Raw genomic sequence first — 14,387 nt, forward strand, 5'->3', positions numbered from 1 at the left:
CATGTCAAATCATTCTCCAAAGAATATTGTTTGTGGGTCCAAGGGCAGTGCCACTCATTAGGGAAACTTCGCTCATCAGCTGTTTGCCATCAAAGACTGAGGGATCATATAAAAAACCTTTACTCAAAAATATTTTCACTGTAGGAAACTCTGTAAATTGAGCAAGGCATGACAAATATTTAAGATGAAACTTTTCAATAATTTAAGTTCCTGTAAATTACAACAGTGGATTGTGTATGAAAGTACAACTCCTGCTCAGTAAGCTTAATGTGCTAATAATGTCTGTGTTTCTTCAGCAGTGGAATATTTTGGTAATGCTTATTTGCAATGGTGACTGTGAATCTGCTCTGGATGGAGGCTCACATAAACTGCTAACTGCCAGCAAATTGCATGAAATCTCATCTTGTATGTCTTCTTTTCTGTGTTTTCTTTCTTTTTCCTGTACTTGCTACTTTGCCCGTTATAAATAGGATCAACTTATATGCACAACGAGTCGTGCCTGTACCATGATGTCAGCTCCTACCTTCATTTTACTGCAAGTTTTCATGTGGTGTGGATGGTCAGTCACTTTCTCTAATTTCTCTTTGTTTTTGTGTTTGGCTTGAAATTTTAAAAAATAATCCATATTCCTAAGTGCACTGTGTCCTGAAACCAGGTTATAAAAACCCCAGTCCTAATGCTATTTTCATAAATTGCTAATTTCAAATGTTGCTTAATTTTCTAATCTTAAACAGAATATAGCAGCAACCTATATTTGTTTAAAAATCAGTATTTTCTCATAGGGTTTTCAATAAACATTGTCAATGTGAAGAAAAAAATTATACATGCTTCGTGATGTCTAAATTTTACTAAAGGCAGTTATCCTAAGGATAATTATAAGAGCTGGTCATCCCAATTTATTTTCAAAAGATGCTAACATAAAATTAATGAACCATTTTAATTTTATCAATCATTACTTAATACTCAGTCATTCTAATGTTTCTTTTCTTTTTTAAAACAAACATGGTTTAAGTGACTTTTTAGGATTTTACTACTAAAGTATCAATGCTCTTATTTAAATATTTTGGTACAAGTGCTTCCAGCTGCTAAGTTTATTTTACTTAACATCACTTACATTATCCAGAGCAAAATTATGATTATTTTTAACCTTTGTCATTTACCTGAATTTTACAATCAATATGTCTAAATAGACGCTTTAGGGCCTGAGTTTGTGTTCAGGGTTCCATTCATAGTTTTGCAGTTTATTTTCTAATGCTCTCGATTCACCACGATTAGTTACTAGAACAGCTTAGGTTGTGTTCTTTCTTCATTGCCATCCAGGTATTTGTTGATTAGGATACCACTAGATGGAGATGTGGCCATTACTATGAAGGGAGTGAGCCTATCAGAGTAGGAAAAAGGTAGAGTAGCACAGAGATATTCAGAAAACAACTGAATTTGTCCAGGAATAATAAAATAATGGTTTTCACAGCAAAAAAAAAATTCAAGTGAAGGAAACCTATCTGGTTTAAATACTAAAAAAATATTAAATTATCTCTCTGTATGAACATATTTTTAAATTGACATCTAGGTAGCTATTTGAAATATCATTGAACCCTTAAAGAATTGTTTCCTTACAGAAGATTGTACAGGTAATCATACCATTTACATATTAAAAGTATTGTAAAAATCACATTTTCTATACGTGTCCCTATTTATAATCATAATAGAAATGAGCAAACTAAAGCTTAAGGGCAAAAAATAATTCCATTATATTTTATAGGTAAATAATAGTGTAAAAATTTACCATTTATTCAGAAACTTACTTCCCTCTACCACACTTCAGCTTCATCTTGAATAGATCACTTTCCATGTTACCTTTACCTTAAAAATCTATAGGTAACAATGAGTTAATTATTTTTACCTAATACCTCCCAAAATATAACTTTAAATTTTCCTATGAAATATTTTCCTATTTTACCCTAACTATAAATTTAACAAGAAAATAAATACCAGCATGGACTTAACTGGATAGGATCAATATATTTTAATGAAATAACTTTTGAAAGATGAAAAGAGCACATCTGGGATTCCTCGATGTTATATTGTCCTTGAGGAATACATAATGGTAGTCTTGGAAGATGGTGTAGGTGACATATACTTTACATTAACAAGGCTTGGCATGGGGATTTTAAAAACACAGTCATCACTGTGGAACAGTGAACCTAGTCTATGCAGTTTGAATATTGTTATGATGACAACAAAGGAAGTGTGTTCTCTGACACAATAGAAAGTTGATAAAAATAACAAAATACTCATCCCCCAGAAAAACAACTGAGAGATTAATTGGCAGTTCTTCCCCACATTTAGCACCAATAAATGTAAAATATAAACTTCAATGTTAGTCTGTCTGTAACTAGGAATTTGTGTGCATTAGATTATACTTACAAAAAACTGAGATAGTGGTATCATCTTCTAAAGGATGATACCTCTAAGCATTTAAAGAGTGGCTCTGGCCCTGACTGGTGTAGCTCAGTGGATTGAGTACCAGCCTGTAAACCAAAGGGTCGCCTGTTCAATTCCCAGTCAGGGCACATGCCTGGGTTGTGGGCCAGGTCCCCAGCAGGGGGCACACAAGAGGCAACCACACTTTAGTATTTCCCTCACTTTCTTCCAACCATCCATTCCAACCATTCATTTAAAAATGAATGAAATCTAAAATAAAAATAAAAATAAAGAGTGACTCTGTCTAAAACAAGGATCCTTACACCCTGTGGAGTCCAAAAAGGATACAGATTATAGGAATCTAATTATGAAGGCCCATACAAGAAGGATTTCATTAAAACATTAGTATTCAAATGAGACCTTTTGACAATAACTTTATGAAGACTGAAGTGGTAAAGAAGAACAAAAGAAAAAGTTTGTTTATCAAAGAAAAAACTAAAGTGAGCCAATAATACAAGTATGTACCACTGAGGAAGTTCATTATTTTATTCAAACCTATTATAAAAACACATGATTTGGTACCTGAAAAATTATGCAGAAATAAACATGTGCATGCATGCATATATTTAAATAATTAACAAATCTACTACCTACCTCCTCAGTTAATGCGGTAAATATGTTAAGGTACTGCATAGGAAAACCAATTATTTGTTGGTGGATTATATAGATTTTTCTTTAAAGCTGCAATGGGTGAGTTAAGTATTGATCTATCTAAATTCAAAGTTAGCTGTTATTTGGTAGATGTCTTCACCAGTGATTCATTTGCCTTTTGAAGAAAATATAATTCTAAGAGAAAGCAAAAACTTCTTAGTCAAATGACCAGAAAATTCTCTCTTGGGAAAAATTGTTTATAAACTTATTTAAATAAATTAAAAATCATTGTGCTCACGATATTGCATTTAGTCACCCCCAGGTCCTGGTTATTGAAAGAAAGGCTGAGTAATGGTTTAGTAATACTTGTTTAATGTGGGAAAATGGAAAAAATTTGAACCACCAGTATTACATGGTCTTAAGAAGTTAGCCTTCGGGCAAAATCTTATGTATATAACTATGGTGTAGATGTTGGTTCTCTTTCTAATGAGTAATTGAAAAGAAAATAGAAATGAGGAATTTTCAGTGATATCTTTATTATGACCCTTCGAGAGACATCCTGAGAAGGAAATCTAATAAAATGATTGTATTTTAAAATAACTACATACAGGGGTGGGATGAAGTAAGTTTACAGCTGTAACACAAATAAATAATAAAATAATTAATAAATAAGAATAAACATGTGTACTCACAACTATAAAACTACTTTTGCACACCCCTGTATGTGTGTGTGTATAAAATATTGACACTGCATCCTTTTTCTATGTTAATATATCACACTAAAACAATCTTGTATTTTCTACTACAGTAATGTTTAAAAATCAGACTTGATTTTGCTAGTCATGATGTAATGGGAGTTTGATCCCTTTAAGGCAGAAAAATGCTAAAAATGTTTTACCCATATCAGTGCATTTGTAATTTAGAATGCTTTTAGACTGTAGCTCACAATTTACTTTCATTAGAATAATTTCAAGTCTGGGTATACGTGCTTACTCATGCAAAATGCATGAGAAAACATGACCAGGAAATTGAAGAGGCAGAATTTTTCAGTGTGAATCAACTTACAGACTTCAGGGACTTTAAATAACTTACCTAAACTACCATCTCCCAAACTGAAACACATATATCTATCTCATCATCATAGTGGAAATGAAACAACAACAAAAAAAGACCCTGCAAAATATAAATATAAAGACAATAGAACCAAGCCAGAGAGAATATTTTCCTTTTCGCAATACATGTCTAGAATAATTTTTACATTAATAAGAGTTTCTTTGATAAAATGTACCCTTAATGCATTGGTGGGTATTTGTATTCTAATTTTCTATCCCGTCAAATTGATACTTAACTAGAACTTGGGAGATCCTCCTGGTACAATGACAATTAAGCCTTTAAGTTAGTATTTTATGTCTGTAGTGTTTCTAACCAGTCACTATATGTGTTACTTTACTGAATACCTTCTATTTATTTACCAAGTACATACCATATACCTACTATCTATTTGTGGGCTATTCGAGATATGTCTAAACTACAAAATAACCTATTTTTTTAATCTGAAATTCAAATGTAACTGAGAACCCTGTTTTTTATCTGGCAACACTCCCTGGAGGTAAAGGAATTGGAATTACAAAAGAGCAATTACAAAAGCCCTGAGATAGTAAGCACATTGCACAGAGAGCTGGTGTTACTGAAGTGGGATGACTGGTGGGAAGCACTGGCTGGTGTGGTTCAGTGGATTGAGTACCGGGCTATGAACCAAAGAGTTGCTGGTTTGAGTTGCAGTCTAGGGTACATGTGTGGGTTTCAGGCCAGGTCCCCAGTAGGTCACGCAGTAGAGGCAACCACACATTCATGTTTCTCTCCCTGTCTTTCTACCTCCCTTCTGCTCTGTCTAAAAATAAATTTTTAAAAAATGAGTTGTGGGAGAGAAGAGATGAATACAGGAGGGTGAAGATGGAGAGACAGTCAAATCCCAGATCATGTATGCTTTGTAGGACTTATTAAGAAATTTAGATTTTGTTCTGAAAGTGACAAGAAATTTCAAGAAGGGACTGAAATTATTTGTTATATGGTTTTTACGAGACTTCTTTCTGTAGAAAAGATTATAGAAGTGCAAGAGTAGAAGCAATGAGCCAAGTGAGGAAGCTTTTATAGGAGTAGAGGCAAGAAGTGATGGTGACCTGGACATAAGACAGTGAGAAGTAGTAGGTTTCAGGATATATTTTGAAGCTAGAATTAAGAAGACATGCTGATGGATTATATTTGAGAAAAGGGGAGGAAACTCAGATGACTTGTCTTTGACCTGATCCACTAGTCTAGAAAGTACAATTTTAAAAAAATAATGTTTGGGGGCACACTTGAGATCTTTCCAAAAAAATATAAGAGCAGAGGTTGTGGAGGTCAGAGAAGGGAGAATTCGGTGCTAAAGATGTAAAAATGTGAGCTATTGAGCTTTTGGTCCCAGGTGGTGACCTGGTAGGCTCCAAGACACACAGACACACCAAACATGTACCTGTTAACAGAGAAATCCCCTCTGAAAGAAATTCAGGTGAGTCACCCCTACACAGTGGATGAACAAGGAAATGCCCCCACTGAAATGGGTAGGAAAGGATGAGACACGCTATCACCAGAAACCCCACATCTGGCACACCATCGTAAAATCAGGAGGGAACTCACAACTCCCAGGTCCTTCCTGAAGAATGAAGTGTTTAGACCGAACATCTAGTGCTGTTACTGTGCAGCCATGTGGGGTTCCGCTGCCCACTGCCCATAAACTTCGGAGGTAGGGGTTTGGTGAAAAAGGGAAAAGAGTCTTTTGTTTAAAGGCTATACAATTTTGGAAAAATAACAGGCATCTGACTTAAAGCCCGTTCCCTTTAAAACGCCAAAAGGCAAATAACTCCTCTGCCTTCTGCCAGATGAGTTCAAGGCTGCCCCTAGAATCCTCCCATTTAAAAATACCATGTTTGGGGAATCCTGGAGGCTTAGCTGTTTCCCAGTAACAGTTCAGCTGCAGAGGCCCTTTGGAGTCTGTGTGTGCCGGCACCCTATTCGTGGTTTGCTGCCCTTTCCTCCAGCGGCTACCCCTGATCTAGCATTTGCACCCCATCCCTCCAGCCATTGGCTGACCCAGTCTCCATGTACCTGGCTGAGCAGGGTCGCACAGTGCCAGTCACTGGTGCTGTCACTGCTTCTCACGCAGGGAGGAGGGGCATGGGACTTGTCAGACCATGGGATCTCCAGGACCCATCATCCCAGGAACATGTGGGCCACTGACCCCCTGACCAGGCTGGCAAGGGCAAGGAAAGAGTGAGTTTCTGTACTCACTCCATTTTAACATCCCAGCCCAAAATCCCATATTCTCCAGAAATATGTAACAGGACCTTTCTCCCTTGTCGGAATGTTATGCTAGCCGGGCACACACTCTGTGCAAGTTCCTTCTGCTGCATCTCCTGTTGGCTCACTGCTCAGTTGCTGGGGCAAAGCACACTGGCACTAGCTTGTTTACTGTTGCCTTGGGCAGTCTCCTACGCACCATCCTTTCTCCCCAGAAGGCAAGTTTTCACTGCCTCGGGGATTCTCTGTGACCCCTGTGATCTAGCCAGGCCCCCATCCCAGTTACAGACCCCAACTTTTAGGACTTCCACCTGATGGATAGGCCCCCAAAACACCTAGCTGTCAAAGTCCTTAGGGGCTTGTACCCGTGAGATCCTATAGCAAAGAAGGAAACAGTTCTTAAAGGGCCTGTGAGGACTCACTGTGGCTATCCTCCCAGGGTGCAGGGAACAGGAAGTATGCAGAAATACCTTACTCCCAGTCTTTCCCTATCAGAGAACATTTGCTTACTTTAAAACTGTTTTGCCTGAGTGTAAGTCTTTTAATGTAGCACACATTTAGGGGCTGACTGTAATCCTCCCAGTAGAGTGGGGCACAGAAGGCAATGCCTCTATGTTATTCCTCTGACCCACTCCACATCTCTCGTGTCTCCCTGAGAAGACTTTTGGGCATATCTGGCATCTTGACTTAGGAGCTGCCACTCTAAGGATACACCCCTTTATCACTTGGCTCTGGTGGCCAGCAGGATTGGCCTTCACAGGTGCTACAGGGCTGTAGCAAACAGTTCTTCACCAGCTCTCCTCCCAGAGCTCAGTGCAGAAGGAGCTGACAAAAATGCCCATCTCCAAGCCTGTCCCTGAAAGATGCCTATTAGCATACTTTAAAGCTGCTTACTTTTCCTTCAGCCTGAAACTAGATTCTGACTGATTTCTGCACTCCTGGGACAAGGCCAGGCATTTGCACACCTCCAATTATTGGAAGGCACTAAGAAATATCCACTTCAAGATGGAGACGTAGCTGTTTTATCTCATGTGCAGAAACCAATACAGAAAATCAAGAAAAATGAAGAAACAGAAAATATATTCTAGACAAAGTAACAAGATAAAATTTCACAACAGACCTTAATGAAACAGAAGAGTGATTGACATAATAAAGAGTTCAAAATAATAGTAATAAAAATGCTCAACAAGGTCAGGAGAAAAATGCATGAACTGAGAATGACCAAAAAGATGTAGCAATATAAGACAGCACCAAATAGAAGTCACAAAGCTAAAGAATATACTAACTATACCAGACAAATTCAATAGAGATATCTTCGATAGCAGACTAAAGTGGATGAAAGGATCAGTAGACTCAAAACAGGGCCTGGATTCATCTAATTTTAGGAACAAAGTGAAAAAGGAATGAAAAATAGTCAAGATAGCAGTTGGGACTTATGAGACAACATCAAGCAGACTGAAAGGTATCTCGTAGAATATCAGAAGAAGAGAGACAGAATAAGGCAGGAAACTTATTTGATGAGATAATGGCTGACTATTTTTCAAGCCTGGGGAAAGAAAAATACTTCCACTTTCCGGAAGCCCAAAGAGTTACAAATAAAAGGAATCTAAAGATGACCACACAAACTGAGGGGGAGGAAATACCTCCAAACTCATTGTAGGAAGCAGCACTACCCTGATGCTGAAACCAGAAAAGGTCATTACAAGAAAAGAAGGCTACAGACTAAAAGTTCTCAAGAACATAGACTCACCTTAACAAGAAATGTTGAAGACACTTCCTAAAGCAGAAGCAAACAAGTTTTAATGAGTAACCGGAAAACATGTGAAAATATACATCTCATTGATAATCTAATATTGTAATGGTAGTGAGTTAATCACTTATAGAGTTCATCCTGGTGCGTGAAGCAGATTATGATCATATTATGGGTTGTCTTCTCAGCAGTGTGATCATGGGCAAACAGCTAACTTTTCTGAAACTGTGGCACTCTCCGTGAGATCAGGACACAATATCTACCTTGCAGGGCATCCATGATAAACAACTGAGATAATTTGTGTGATGTGTTGCACAGTCCTTTGAAAATCTTCCCATAAATACTAGATCTCAGTGCAAAAATATGTAGTGAAAATAACTATAATAAAATTAATGATTACTCAAGATATGTCAATTGTGACATCAAAAACAAAATGTGGTAGGGAGAGGGTAAAAATGTAGAGCTTTAGAATACATTCAATCTTAAGATATTACCAGCTTAAAATACAATGCTATAAGATGTTTTGTGTAGCCATTGGTAACCACAAAGCAAAACCATATACTAGATACACAAAAGACAAAGAAAAAGAGATCTAAACATATCACTACAAGGATGCATACATCAGACTGCAAAGGAAGAGAGCAAGAGAAGATAGATGAACAAAGGAATTTGAAAACAGCCAGAAAACAATTAACAAAATAGTCCATACCTATCAATAATTACTTTTTTTAATAAATTATCTTTCTTGATCCTGCTTATTTAAAAAGATTTTATTTATTTATTTTTAGAGAGGGAAGGGAGGGGGAGAGAGAGAGAGAGAGAGAGACATAAATGTGAGGTTGCTGGGAGTCATGGCCTGCAACCCAGGCATGTACCCTGACTGGGAATTGAACCTGTGACACTTTGGTTTGCAGCCCACGCTCAATCTACTGAGCTATGCCAGCCAGGGCTTCAGTAATTACTTTTGATGTAAATGGACTAAATTATCCAATTGAAACACATACATTAGCTAAATGGATTTTAAAAGTCAAGACTTAATTATAAACTATGTACAAGAGACATATTTCAGCTTTAAGGACACCCACAGAATGAAAGGAATGGAAAAAGATATTCCATGAAAAGGGAAACCAAAAGACACTCAGGTAGCTTTTTTTAGAAAAAAAAATAGACTTTCAGAGAAAAAGCATAGTGAGACAAAGTCATTATAAAGGGGTCACTTAACCAGGGGACATAACATCTGTAGATATTTATGTGTCAATGTAAAAACACCTAAATATATCAATCACATTAACAGACTGAAAGGGAGAAACAGAGAGCAATATAATAATAGTAGGGGACTTTAATCTCCTACTTTCAGCAGTAGACCATCTAATGGGAAATCAATGAGGAAATTTGGAATAAACAAGTTAGGTTCTTTTGGATTGGCTTTTTAGGGTTCTTAGGATATAGTCCCAGCAGTGGAATTGCTGGATCAAAAGACAGATCCATTTTTAGTTTTCTGAGAAAATTCCATACTGTTTTCCATAGTGGTTGTACCAGTCTGCACTCCCACCAACAGTGCACTAGAGTCTCCTTTTCTCCACAACCTCTCCAACACCTGTTGTTTGTTGCTTTGTTTATGATGGCCACTCTGACTGGTGTAAAGTGGTATCTCATTGTGGTTTTAATTTGCATCTCTCTGATAGCTAGCGATATTGAGCATCTTTTCATGTGTCTCTGGATCCTCTGTATGTCCTCCTTGGAGAAGTATCTGTTCAAGTCCTTTGCCCATTTTTTAATTGGGTTGCTTGTCTTCTTAGAGTGGAGTCGTGTAAGTTCTTTATATATTTTGGAGATTAAACCCTTGTCTGAGGTATCATTGGCAAATAGGTTTTCCCATACAGCTGGTTCTCTTTTCATTTTAATACTGTTTTCTTTAGCTGCGCAGAAGCTTTTTATTTTGATGAGATCCCATTTGTTTATTCTTTCCTTTATGTCCCTTGTTCTGGGGGACGTATCAGTAAAAATGTTGCTGTGTGAAATATCTGAGATTTTCCTGCCTATGTTTCCCTCTAGGACTTCAATGGTGACATGGCTTATATTTAAGTCTTCTATCCACCTTGAATTTATTTTTGTATAAGGTGTAAGTTGGTGCTCGAGTTTCATTTTTTTGAATGTAGTTGTCCAGTTTCCCCAACACCATTTGTTGAAGAGACTGTTATTACTCCCTTTTATGTTGCTGCCCCTTTTGCCAAATATTACTTGACCGTAGAGACTTGGGTTTATTTCTGGGTTCTCTGTTCTGTTCCATTGGTCCATGTGCCTGTTTTTATGCCAGTACCAGGCTGTTTTGATTACAGTGGCCTTGTAATACAGTTTGGTATCAGGTATTGTGACCCCTCCTACTTTGCTTTTGTTTTTCCTCAAAATTGCAGCAGCTATTTGGGGTCATTTATGGTTCCATATTAATTTTTGAAGTGTTTGTTCTATGTCTGTGAAATATGCCATTGATACTTTAATAGGTATTGCATCCCCAATGTTCATAGCAGCACAATTTACAATAGCCAAGTGTTGGAAGCAATCTAGATGCCCATCGGTAAATGAATGGATCAAAAAGCTATGGTACATTTACACAATGGAATTCTATGCAGCAGAAAGAAAGAAGGAGTTCCTACCCTTTTTAACACCATGGATGCAACTGGAAAGCATTATGCTAAGCAAAATAAGCCAGGCAGTGAAAGACAAATACCATATGATCTCACCTTTGACAGGAACCTAAACAAATGTGTGGAGATTAAGTAATTCACAAATGTGTGGAGATTAAGTAACATCCTACTAAACAAGTATGGTTCAAAGATGAAATCAAAAGAGAAATTTCAAAAAAAATATCTTGAGGCAAATGGAAATGGAATAAAACCAAAACTATGGGAAATAGCAAAGTTCTCCTAAAAGGAAAAATTATGGTCATAAACACCTGCAGTAGTTATAAAATGATCTCAAATAAACAACCTAAATTTACACCTTCAGGATTAGAAAAAGAACAAACTAATTGCAATGGTAGTAGAAGACAGGGAATAACAAAGATCATAGCAGAATTAATGAAATAGAGACTAAAAAAGACAATAAAAGGATTAATAATAAGGAATTGCTTTTTTTGAGAAAAATAATCAAAATAGACAAACCTTTAGCTTGACTTCCCAGGGTGAAAAAAGAGAGAGAGAATTTATAAAATTAGAAATAAAAGGGGTGTTAAAACTTATATAAAAGAAATAGAACAAAGAGACTACTCCAAAGAGTTATATGTCAGCAAATTTGGACAATAGAGAAAAAAGGATAAATTCCTAGAAATACTGCCTATGAAAGAATAAATCATGAAGAAATACAAAACTTAGACAAATTACTAGTAAACAGATTGAATCACTATCAGAAACCTCCCCTCAAAAACCATAAGTCCAGGACCAGATGGTTTCACTGGTAAATTCTGCAAAACAATTAAAACAAATTAATAACAATCCTTCTCAAATTTTTCCAAAAGTTAAAGAGGAAAGAATACATCTAAACTCATTTTACAAGGCCAGGCTTAACATAATACCAAAACCAGACTAGAAGACTACATAAAAGAAAATTAAGGCCAATATTCTTGAAGAACAAAGATGTAAATATCCTCAACAAACTGAACTGAACAACACATCAAAAGGATCATATACCATGATCAAATGAGATTTATTCCAAGGAGGCAAGAATGCTTAGTGAGTGTAAATCAATCAATATAATATACCACATTAACAAACTGAAGGATAAAAATCACGTGAAAATCTCAACAAATGCACAAATAGCCTTTATCAAATTTAACATGCATTTTGCTAAAATTCTCAACAATGATGGTGTTGAGGGTACATACCCCACAGCAATACATGACAATCCCATAGCTAATAATATCACACTCAATGGTAAAAACCTAAAAGCTTTTCCTTTAAGATCAGGAACAAGACAAGGATGCCTACTCTTGCCACTGGTATTCAAGAATAGTGTTGGAAATTCTGTACAAAGCCATTCAACTATGAAAAGAAATAAAAAGCATCCAAACTGGAAAGCAAGAGGTAAAATTTCTTTATTTGCATATGACATGGTCTTATACATAGAAAGCCCTAAAGACCACCACAGAGCTGTTAGAATTTGTAAATTTAAATAATTGCAAGATACAAAGTCATGTTCCAAAAGTCAGTTGCATTTCTATATACTAATATTGAATATCCAAAAAGAGAAAATAATAAAATAATTCAATTTATCATTGCATCAAAAAGAATAAAATACCTCTGAGTAAATTTAACCATGAATGGGACAAGACACAAATAAATGGAACAATATTTAATGCTCATAGATTAGAAGAAATAACATGGTTAAAGTGTCCCTACCACCCAGAGTAATGTGGAGATTCAGTACATACCTGTCACAATTCCAATGGCATGTTTCACAGAAATAGACCAAACAATCCTACGATATGTATGAAACTACAAAAATCTCACATAGCCACAATGAGATGCCACTTCACACCGGTCAGAATGGCCATCATAAACAAATTAACAAACAAGTGTTGGAGAGATTGGGGATAAAAGGGAACCCTAGTGCACTGTTGGTGGGAATGCAGACTGGTGAAGCCACTGTGGAAACCAGTATGGAATTCCCTCAGAAAACTAAAAATGGATCTGCCTTTTGACCCAGCAGTTCGACTACTTGGATTATACCCTAAGGATCCTGCAACAACAATTCAAAAGAAACTATGCACCCCAATGTTCACAGCAGCACAATTCACAATAGCCAAGTGCTGGAAGCAACTTAAGTGCCCATCAGTAAATGAGTGGATGAAAAAACCATGGTACATTTACACAATGGAATACTACGCAGCAGAAAGAAGGAGCTACTACCCTTTGTGACAGCATGGATGGATCCAGAGAGCATTATGCTAAATGAAATAAGCCAGGTGGTGAAAGACAAATACCATATGATCTCACCTTTAACAGGAACCTAATCAACAAAACAAACAAACAAGCAAAATACAACCAGAGACATTGAAATGAACAATCTCACAGTAAGCAGATAGGAGGGGTGAGAGGGATAATGGGGGAGCATCAAGGAACATGTATGAAGGACACAAGGACAAAGCCAAAGGAGGTGGGTTTGAGGATGGAGTGGAGCAGAGGGGCATGGTGAGGTGAAAATGGAGACAAATGAACTTGAACAACAATTAACAAAATAAAATTAAAAATTTTAAAAAGTTTTACATAGCCAAAACAATCTTGAAAAAGAACAAAGATGAAGGTATCGCACTTCTTGATTTCAAATTGTATTGCACAACTACAATAGTCAAAACAATATAGCACTATCATAAAAAGACAAGTCACATAGAAAAATGAAACAGAATAGAGCCCAGAATAAACCCATGCAGATATGGTGAATTAATTATGACAAAGGAGCAAAGAGTACACACTGGGAAACAAATAGTTTCTTCAGTGAATGGTGCTGGAAAACCAAACAGCCATATGCAAAGAATGGAACTAGACTACTGTCTTACATTATGCACACATAAAAATCAACTCAAAGGAATGGAACTGTATCAAAAGATTCTGCACAGCAGAAGAAACACAAAAAAGGCACTCTAATGAATTGGAAGAAATATTTACAAGTCATAAATCTGATAAGGGACCAGTATCTAAAATATGTAAGGAACTCATAAAACTCAGTATCAAAAAAATAAATAATCCAGTTAAAATGGGCAGAGGATCTGAATAGATATTTTTCCATATAAGACATATAGATGGCCAACAGGCAGATGAAAAGATGCTTAGCATCACTAATTATTAGAGAGCAACAAATCAACCACAATGAATATTACCTTATACCTGTTAGAATGGCTATTGTCTAAAAGACAAGAGATCAATGCTGGCAAGGATGTGGAGGAAAGAGAAGCCTTGTATATTGTTGGTGGGAATGTAAACCTGTCAGCCTTTATGCAAGAATATAGGATTCCTCAAAAATTTTTAAAAATAGAACTACCATATTATTTAGAAATTTTACTTCTAGGTATTTATCCAAACAATGAAAATACTAACTGGAAAAGATATCTGCACCCTCATGTTTGGTACATCATTATTTATAATAGCCAAGATATGAAAAACACCTAAAAGTTTATATAAATAATGGAATTTTACTCAGCCATTAAAAAATCAAATCTTGCCTTGTGCAAAAA

General features: G+C 36.3%; 1 protein-coding gene across 12 annotated transcripts in view; it reads left to right on the plus strand.

The window, feature by feature from the left end:
- CACNA2D1 (calcium voltage-gated channel auxiliary subunit alpha2delta 1) overlaps nt 1-14,387 on the plus strand; it is a 453,733-nt gene that overhangs the window by 433,346 nt on the left and 6,000 nt on the right. For 6 of the 12 annotated variants that reach the window (XM_036010681.1, XM_036010683.1, XM_036010682.1 and 3 more), the window contains one exon: nt 471-559. The exons of the other annotated variants lie outside the window; for them this stretch is intronic. In XM_036010681.1, coding sequence (XP_035866574.1) covers nt 471-559 — 89 coding nt within the window. The remainder of the gene's footprint in view (nt 1-470; nt 560-14,387) is intronic. 12 annotated transcript variants of the gene reach the window in all.

This window comes from Phyllostomus discolor, chromosome 10 (assembly GCF_004126475.2).
Source record: "Phyllostomus discolor isolate MPI-MPIP mPhyDis1 chromosome 10, mPhyDis1.pri.v3, whole genome shotgun sequence".
Lineage (NCBI taxonomy): Eukaryota > Metazoa > Chordata > Mammalia > Chiroptera > Phyllostomidae > Phyllostomus > Phyllostomus discolor.